Source organism: Carassius auratus, chromosome 10 (assembly GCF_003368295.1).
Source record: "Carassius auratus strain Wakin chromosome 10, ASM336829v1, whole genome shotgun sequence".
Lineage (NCBI taxonomy): Eukaryota > Metazoa > Chordata > Actinopteri > Cypriniformes > Cyprinidae > Carassius > Carassius auratus.
Genome location: NC_039252.1, coordinates 17,657,925 through 17,667,924, shown reverse-complemented (window position 1 = coordinate 17,667,924; position 10,000 = coordinate 17,657,925). Strand labels below are relative to the sequence as shown.

General features: G+C 38.2%; 1 protein-coding gene across 2 annotated transcripts in view; it reads right to left on the bottom strand.

The window, feature by feature from the left end:
• LOC113110120 (bone morphogenetic protein receptor type-1B-like) overlaps window positions 1-10,000 on the bottom strand; it is a 62,422-nt gene that overhangs the window by 14,811 nt on the left and 37,611 nt on the right. The window contains exon 3 of one of the 2 annotated variants that reach the window (XM_026274133.1): window positions 3,297-3,422. The exons of the other annotated variant lie outside the window; for it this stretch is intronic. Coding sequence (XP_026129918.1) covers window positions 3,297-3,366 — 70 coding nt within the window. The 5' untranslated portion in view covers window positions 3,367-3,422. The remainder of the gene's footprint in view (window positions 1-3,296; window positions 3,423-10,000) is intronic. 2 annotated transcript variants of the gene reach the window in all.

The window sequence follows — 10,000 nt, the reverse complement described above, 5'->3', positions numbered from 1 at the left end:
CACACTAGGCTTCAAAACAAGCTCTCGGTCTCAGTCTCCTCTCTCTCTCTGTGTCTGCTCCTCACTTCAGACGAGCGTGTGGGAATTTCAGAGAAACTAGAGAGCGGCCCACGCGCTGGAGGAGCGTCGAGGACGGGAGGAACTCCTCATGAATCATGTGCGGAGGAGCGCTGAAGGTCACCACTTCTCTCCCACTCCAGTCTGTCCTTGACTCATGCTTTCATCTGAGATCAGCAGCACCTGCTCCGAAAACGTCTTTACCATTGAAACAAATGCACTGGAACTGAACTGTTAAACAGCATTGTTCCTCATTCTTTTAGGATTGTTATTCATCACAGTAATTACTAATGCATGCATGCATCATGTGTGTTTGAACTTAAACTCTTGGTGTTGATGAACTTTCTCCATGCATATTCTAAACTACCCATGCATGTATTAAATATGAGCTGAAAATGCTCTTTTTTTAAATATTTTATTAATAGTTAATTGAAAAAGTATTGTTTTTTTAGGTTTATGAAGACAAAATATCTAAATGCATCTTCCACAGTAAATATTGAACATGAAGTTGACATTTATTGCATATAAACGGTGATTTCTAGTTATCTTAAATATACTTTTCCTTACAAAAGCATGTACATGTTAACCTAAAATCTCCATAGACACACTGACATGCATCCTTCACTTTAAATATTTTTCTTAATATAATTTTTTAATTTTAACTAAATTTAAACCTTTTAATATGAATCATCCATAATATAATTATTCAGAATCAGCATTAAGCTGACATATGTTGTACTATGACAAAGTCCCTTAAACTACTTCAGCCAATGCATTTCTCAGATTCTTTTATAATAATTATTCATGATTATTCATCATATTAATAGACTGATTACTTATTTGTACTTTTATAAGTTCATTTATAAGTAGAATTTATAACCGTCCAGTTATCTAAAATATACTCTTCTTTACACATGCATGAATATTTTAACCTAAATCTTAATGTTGCTTAAAAAAAAACAAGCTCCATGAACACATTTTGCAGCGACTACCCATGCATTTATTAAATATATCCTGGTATAGACTCTAAAAGTTTTTTTTTTTCCATTTTAATAACAAACAAAATAAGTAATTTTGATATGAATCATCCACAGCATTTTATAATTATTATTAATGCTTATGCATTATATTAATTGACAAACTACTTATTTGCACTTAGTTCTTTTGTAACCGAAGGAGCATTTAAAGTGTGATTAGAAACTTTCCAGTGACCTAAAATACGCTTTTCATTACACATGCATGAACATTTTAACTTCAAATCTTGGTTTTGGTTAAAAAACAGACACATTTTGCATTAACTACCCATGCATGTATTAAATATGAGCTGAAATGAAATTCACTCTTACATTTTAATTTGACATTAAAGACAAAAATGTCTTTTAATCACTATCATGCACAATAAATATTGAGCATGCAGTAAAACTGGTGTTATCATCGAAGTTGCATGATTCTCCTTTCTTCAAGAACACTCTCAGACAGTTATCAGATGAGATGAAGGTCTCTCATGAGCACAGATGTGTTGGAGTCTGTGTATCTCCACGCTGACCTTCACAGAGCCATAAAACACTGAAGGCACCAGCTCTGCCTCTTATCACTCGCCGAGCATGAGAGACTTTCAACACGAACGCTGTTTCTCCACACCATTCACAGAAACAATCAGGAATGCACAGCCGCAGACGACTCTTAAACACAAAGACGTGAGCCACAACAACGGCTGAATCATCTAGCACTGACACGGAGCTGTTTAGAAACAGAAATGTGAACACTTCCTGGTCTGAAGAGCAGCAGGTGAAACGGACTGTTTTTATATTTTAATTAAAGATTGCAGTATAAAAGTAAGGAAGTCATGATCAATACAGACAAATGCACATGAAGGCAGCTGAAACAGTAAATCCATGCGAGCGTGCACCAGCTGAGGGATATTTCTGACCCTCAGTGTGACACACAGGGGTTTCAATTATTTTAGGTGAGGGCGAGCGCATGTGCGGGTGTTTGTTCATCTGTGTGTGTGTGTGTGTGGGCTGAGAGTGGAATTGATTTTACAGCCTGACGCCCAACTGTGTGTTTAACAAGTGTCTGACAGTAGATCCCTCAAAGACCGACCAGCAAACACCCGACAGACGTCAGACTCTGATGCACGCAGGTTTTCCACTCGTACATGTTAAAGCACAACTAGCCTCTCCGTAAGCATCTTACAGCAACATGATTCAGACACATGCACTAGAACAGCAGCATTCAGATGTTGAATTACGTCTAGTTTATTCTACATCAAGTGACATGTCCTGCAACGAGACTGAACTATTACATAAAACAGCATTTTAGAACTAAATCTTTGTTCTCATTAATAAATAAACTCCACGGACACATTTTTCAGCAACTGTACCCATGCATATTAAATATGAGCTAAAGTTTATGAATGCAAAAGCATTAAGTTGATGTTTTGCAGTGTGAGAACCTCACTAAAACAGCATTTTATTATTTTCATTTATGATTCATTATGATATTTATCGACGGACTACTTATTTGCACTTTTAATAGTTCATTTGTCACATGTAACAGTAACATTATAGGTTCCAGTAACCTAAAACACACTTGTCCTTACATTTACAAATCTCAGCATTTGTAAAAAAAAATCAATAAATAAATCAGAAAAAACTAAATTGACACATTTTGCATCAATAATCTATACATATATTAAATAGGAGCTTAAGTGAATGCTGAAATGATCTTAAAATTGTAATAAAAGTTGATAAAAATGTATTCTTATCATGAAACGTTCACAATACATGAAATTGGCATCACTTGAGGGTGACAAACTCCCTAAAACTATTACCCAAATCAACATTTTTCTGATTCTCATTCATGATACTTCATCATAGTAATGCCATTAATTCTTTAAAGTTCATTTGTCACTGCAGCAGCCTTTAACAAGAGATTAGAAACTTTCCAGTCGCCTAAAATACCCACACGCATGTAAACGGCAACCTACTGTAAAACCTTGGGCATGATTGAAAACTAACTCCACGGTCAAGTTGTGCGTCAACGACCCGTGCATATTTTAAACAGAATGTATTTTATACTTCTCCCCCGTGCATATTTGGCAAATGCATCTGGCGCCCGTCCGAGAAAATATTCTAAACATGACGTTCAGCGTCGGGGGGGATCAGACACAAACAGACACCAGTTAAACCCTGCCATCAGAACTGAACATGCACACAACAGCAGATGCTGATACTCACCCTGAGCGGACGATAGCGAACCCAGCAGAAACAGCAGCGACGTCCAGCGGGTCTGAACCTGTAGCTCCATCCCTGAGACTCGAGCATGGACACACACACACGCCGCTCGCTCCACAGTTACTCACACTGACGGACACAGAGAAACAGGGTGTTACTCTCTTACTCGCTGCGATTGGGACGGCCCCTTCACTCTGGACACCTTGTGGAGAGACAATAAAAGCAGCAGTTGATCTCCGCGGCTCAGCCGGGACCCCAGCGGACCCTCCTCACGCACAGGGGAGGGCCGTCCACTGAAAGGAGGCCAGTGGCCCCCAAAAACAGCCTCCAGCGCTCGGTGGGCCGTCTGTGAACTCAGAGTCATGTGACCACTCACAAACCAACAACAGTGCTTTAGAGGGGTCCGATGTGACCCTAGAGCACAGAACCGGTCATGAGGGGCAGTTTATGGGAAGTGGAATAAATACGCTTTCCATTGATGCATGGTTTGTTAGGATCGGATAATATTTGGCCAAGATACAACTACAATCTGGAATCTGAGGGAGCAAAAAAAAATTCAAATAAAACAAATTCCTAAATATTGAGAAAATAGCCTTTAAAGTTGTCCAAATGACATTTATAGCAATGCATATTACTAATGTGTGTATGCATGCATGTCGCCAAGACATATCTGGCAATTATGTACTTTATAAGGAGATTGCACACTTTTGAAGAGCTTTGCAAATGTTAATCAGTGCGATTGCATTTCACTGGTTGGGATTCGTCGAGAATTCGCAAAAGAAATAATGCTGTGCTTTGCAGGAATAGACTTACAACTTGTTGAGAACCAGAAGTGAGTGGAGAAAAAGGTAATAGTAGTTTAAATTAAGTTTGAGCTGATTTATATAGTGTTTTTCATGTCATAAAGTAAATGTGAGTGGTCCTTGCTTGTGCAAAACAAACGGCTAAACCGGTCACAAATACAAACCAACTATAATGGCTTAAACTGGAATGTTTCATAAACATAATCAGGTGTTTGCTCATGAAAAACAAGGTGTTGTGATTGCTGGGGTGTTACTAGGGTCCTCATCCATCTAATGCATGAATTACATAAGATTGTTATGTTATAATGCATTTTGTGCATCAAGTGTCCAACATTTCACACTTATTTAAGTGCATCATTTGGGTATTTAATGCACATTTTTTTGGTGATTTACAGTGACACGTAAGAATAAGTTTGCGATTTAGGATGCAACTGTTGATACTATGTTGCGATGCAGCAGCCAAGGTGTACTTTTAAGTGTATAAACCAGTTTTTTAACCAGTTTCTAGGCAGTCGCTATTATGTTTTCTTAAATTCTGAACTTACAGTGCTTCTAGTTTTGATTGCATCATTATGAGCTCTGATACTAGTGATGATTTACTTCTGTTTGACAACATTTTAAACTGCAACTAAAAATAACATAACAGTTTATGTGGGAAGAAAATCTCCATGTAGCTGTAGAGCGACATCAAAAACATGAAAGCAAATGACACCCCATGTATTCTCACTCAAAGTGCTGTAAGAACTAGTTCCTGGCGGGTCGATTAAGCACTTCCTCTCTTCTCTCGTAGGGTGCCAGAGGCTGACTGACAGCTCATTATGGGTGGGATAAAGAACACAAAGCAGCAGTAAAAACACACAAGAGCAGAAAGAGCGCATGATAAAAGGCATTCACACGTCAGGTGATGGTGGGACTCACCTCGGGCCACCACACGCCCCCATCGCCCTAATCTCACCCAAACACTCACAGACACACACAACTAAAGCCGATTAGGAGCGAGTTAGTGCCATTACTGAGATTACATCAAGAGCACAGAGATTCAAATGAGAAATGAGCAGAATGAGTGTTAGACGATCTAACGTCATTAAAAAAAAAGATAATTAAATGCACAAAAAAAATTGGAATGGGTTTCATTCAGAATAATGCATAATGTCCCAGCAACCATATAACAGCTTGTCAGAAACAATGTTAAAATCAGATTTCATTGATGAGTGTAACCCTAATCTCAACTCAAAGAGGAGATCAATTGCTCCACATTCCCTCCGACGCTCCACACTTTCCTCTTTCTCCAGCCGTGACGCTGTGAAGGTGTGTGTGTGTGTGTGTGTGTGTGGATGGGCTAAACACAAAGAGAAAGTGAGAGCAGGAACAACAGTGTGGGCTGCTGGGAGTTCAGTGGGGCGGCAGTGATGTGACCGCAGCATTGGTGCTGTCAGAGCTGGTTTGCGGTGATTACATGCGATCGGGGCGAGCTCTCGGGAAGCTGTGAGTAGGTCAGGCCCGCTCACACACTGGCTGCGAGCTCCATCAAACGCCCAGCGTGAGGCCCGCTGTTGAGAAATGGGCCGTCCGGGGCAATGCCAGGGGATGCACGCTTTGATTCCACCGCCAGAAACACGAGGATCATTTCTTCCTGACGGTAAAATCACTGTAGAGGAGAGCGAAGCAAGAACCTGGAATCTTGTCACCATTCAAGCTCCAAAAATGATTTCGGAAGCTTCAACAAACTAAAATTTATCAAAAGTTATGCACTTTTGAAAACAAGTCTTTCAGGTGAATAGCAACCTAAAATACACTTTAAATAACTTCCCTCAAAAATTAAAGTACTGTTATTTTGTTTTGACTCTTACATGTTTGGAACTTGAAAGCGAAAACTGACCAGGATGTTCTTTTTCATTCAGTGAAATGCTGTTGAGCACCAAAAATGACAAAAAGCACCATAAAAGTATGAAACATTGCTTTGTTTTTAGAGGTTTCGCCTCTTTTTCTATCCTGTACTGCTTTTGTTGTTTCTCAGTTGTAAGTTGCTTTGGAAAAATACGTCTGCTGACAGAGGCTGAATTTATTTAATCAAAAATACACTAAAAATAGTGAAATACGGTTACATTTTATATAGTAGGTGGCCGTTTCTGACACTATGTTTGGGGTCAGTAATTTTTTTTTACATTTGTGAAAGACGTATGCTGCTCGTCAATGCTGAATTTGTTTGATTAATTGACAATTAAAAATATCTGTATTCAATTATGAATATAGAGTAAAATATAATTTATTTCTGTGATGCTCCGCTGTATTTTCAGCATCATTCCTCCAGTCTTCAGTGTCACATGATCTTCAGAAATCAGTCTAATATGATGATTTACTGCTCAAGAAACATGAAGATTATCATCAATTTTGAAAACAGTCGTGCTGTGCAATATTTTTGTGGAAACCGTGATGCATTTTATTTTTTGTCAGGATTCAAAGATGAATAGAACACAGCATTTATTTGAAAGATAGATCTTTTGTAGCATTATAAATGGCTTTACTGTTACTTTTGATCAATTGAATGCATCTGTGCAGTATAAAAAACGTTTTGATTGGTAATGTACATGTATACAAAGGCAGCACAGATGTGTCGATGCAGCACATTTAAATGGCTTCATATGCGTTAGAAGACTTGAAATAAAGCACACAAGTTATACGGATTGTTTCTAAGCTCCCTTGTGCTTGGCCTGCTTTCATTACTTAAAATAAAATAGTGTGAAAGTTCTGTTAAACGTCTCCTTTTGTGCTTAACAAAATACAGAGTCAAACAGATTTGGAATGGCGCGAAGGTAAAAAAAATCATTATTTTTGGGTAAACTATCCATTTAAATGGTTTTATTATTATTGGAACTATAATCAACCAACAAACCCTTGGGCAAGAGACACAAAAGCTGCAGTTAGCATTCCCTCACAGACATGAGAAAAGGCAAGAGGTTCTGCGTCTGTGTGGATTTACGGCCAGACGACTTTGTCTCTCACATGTAGCTGGAAAATCTGTGAGACAACCGCAAAATTCACGACTCAAGTGAGGAACAAAGGAAGCGGGCACAAGTGGTCGTGATGGCACGGACTCTCGAATTACAATAGCGGCTGAAGGAATGCGATCGTGAGCGATGTTTGGCCTGACAGCGACTCTGACCCCTGCCACTGTGAAATTTCAACAGGGGATTTGCCGCCGTGCTTCTTTTTTCTCTGTCTTGAGCGGTCGTTGAGAGTTCGGTCACGGAATCTGGGAAAGACATTCCACTTCCTACGAGCCAACAGCTGCATGCAGGTGGAAACCCCATCGGATTGCCATCAGACCATCGGCATCTCCGGACCATCCTTCAACTCTCAACACCTCCTGAACTGCACTTACAACAGCCATCTCAGACACAACATTAAAAACATTTGATTATCCTGTATCCTGACTTATTTAGAGGTTTAAACTAATTACTAACTATTTTGCACACATAGTGCCCCTATTATGGGTTATAAAAGGTTCATATTTTGGTTTTGGGAGTCCCCAATAACATGCATGCAAGGTCAAAAAACACTTTCATTGTCTTATAGTATGCATTTATTTAAAATTACCTTACTTGCTCAACGACTCCCAAACGATTCGCTCATTGATTAATTTTTCCAAACCCGTCCTTTGCGTGATGCTAATCTGTGGTGACTGGTCTCATTTTAATTCAAGTAAAATTAATTTTTAATTTTTCTAATAATTTTGGTGTATGTAAGTTCAGCTGAAGTGAAGAAGGAAACTCTTGTTTAGAAAAGGGTCTTTAAAAATAAGTGTTGTAAATTAAATCTATGGATGCAAATAAATCATGGGATAAACTCAGGTGAACGATTTGTCAACAAACCTTACAGTAAAATCCTTCAGAATATATAAAAGAATAAAACTCTAAGTTTTGGTGAATGTAAGTGCTGCTGAAGTGGATAAAAAACATTTTTTTGAGAAAGTGGCCTTTACAGATACATATTGTTACTTAAATCTACAAAAGCAAATAGAGTGCAATAATAAAATCAGGGAAATTATATCAACAAACCCCTCAGTAAAATCCTTTAGAAGATAGATATGGATAATACTGCTAAGTTTGGTATATGCAAGTGCTGCTGAAGTGGAGAAACAAACTCATTTTCATAAAATGGCCTTTAAAGATTGCATTGTATTTGGAATATATAGATGCAAAAATAGATGCAAAAAAAAGACATGCAAGTGATATATGAACAAACCCCTCAGTAAAAATATTTAGAGTATAGAAAGGAATAAAACTGCAAATTTTGGTGCAAGTCGGTGGTGCTGAAAAAAACTTATTTGAGAAAACGACCCTTAAAAGATACATGTTGTAACAGACATCTCCAAATGCAAATAGATCAAGTGAAATAATATATACACTTAAGTGTATTTTGGATGTTTTCTTTCCACTACTCTGAAACATAACAATACAAAAAGACAAATAACCCCAAATCTTAATACTGACCAGTGTATGAAAACAGTGTTTTTGCCTGTCTTCCCTAAAACCACTCTAAAGCATTTAAGCTTACCTCACTAAAAACTGATGCTGAAATTCTAATTGTTCTAGTTCTTGAGAGTTTCTTCAGGTCTCATGGTGTCCTGCTTTCAAGCTCCCAGCATCCCAACCGTGAGCCATTGGTGAGCGAGAGAAAGAAGATCCTCATTAATATGCAAAGCCAGCACAATGGGCCGCCACAGAGCACGAAACAATCACAGAGGCTTTGAAGTCACCGGGAATTCTGGGTAAGGCAAAACAAAACTTCTCAAGAGGGCTAAGAAACCGTCACAGCAAGAACCATGCGGGGGACGCTGGGTAAGGAGGAATAATCAGTCCTCTCACTCCTGAGAAAGAGGTTTTCAGAGAGGTTAAATAAAGCGCTGATGCCAATGTGCCACAGCGAGGGGTTCAACAAGAACCATAAGATGTTTAGAAAAAGTTTAGAAGAGAAAAACAATGTAGGAATTGATTTGTTACCGCAACGATGGGGTAACATCTCACATCTTCATGCATCATACCAAGATTTAGTGTCTAAAAAGGAACCTATAAAAGACAATATCTGAATATTAAACGGTTTACACTCATGCTTTTGATTTTTGATGCATAATTAAACTACTGCACAAACATTTTAGGTCTGTAAAATATATATTACAGCAAACAAGGCTCATAACGCCTGGCACAGATGTGCTGGCTGTGTTGAGTCTGCTTTGCTCAGCTGTGTTTGTGTTCTGACACACACAAGCTTGTGGCAAATTAGCAGGTAAATACCTGAGCTTGTAATCCAAAAGATGCCATTTCAAACCTAAGCACTAACTAACAAACTAATTCAGACTGAAGAGGATCACGTCACGTCGCAGTGGGCACCCGCCGGGGCTAAAAATGTCAAGCGGCCCTCTGTGTGACTCATATTGATGTAGATTATGACTGCAGCTGTTATAACTGCATGAGTTTCTGGATTTCACTCAGTAGTGCGCTTGTGTTAGTGTGTGCACTAATGAGAACTCAATATCCAAGTGAAAAAGTAACTATTGTCTCTGCATAAATACCATGAGGTTAAGTCTACTGAATAATAATAATAATAATAAACTATATAGGGCAGAATCCAGTAATTTAAACAGAATTTGGCATAAAACATTGATGAATAAATCAAAAACTATGGCTGTACACTCAACTGAATGGCAAAAAGACTGCTATGTAAATCTCTTCACTAAAACCTGCCAAAATAAAAGTTCGGTCTAACTTTAAGAAATTGTGACATATATTACTATTGCACAGTAGAACGTACTTCTTAATTAAATACAATGATATTAATACAGGTATTAAAACATGATTTTTGAAAGAATGACACAATTTGTCACCTGTGTTTTAATTTTAACAG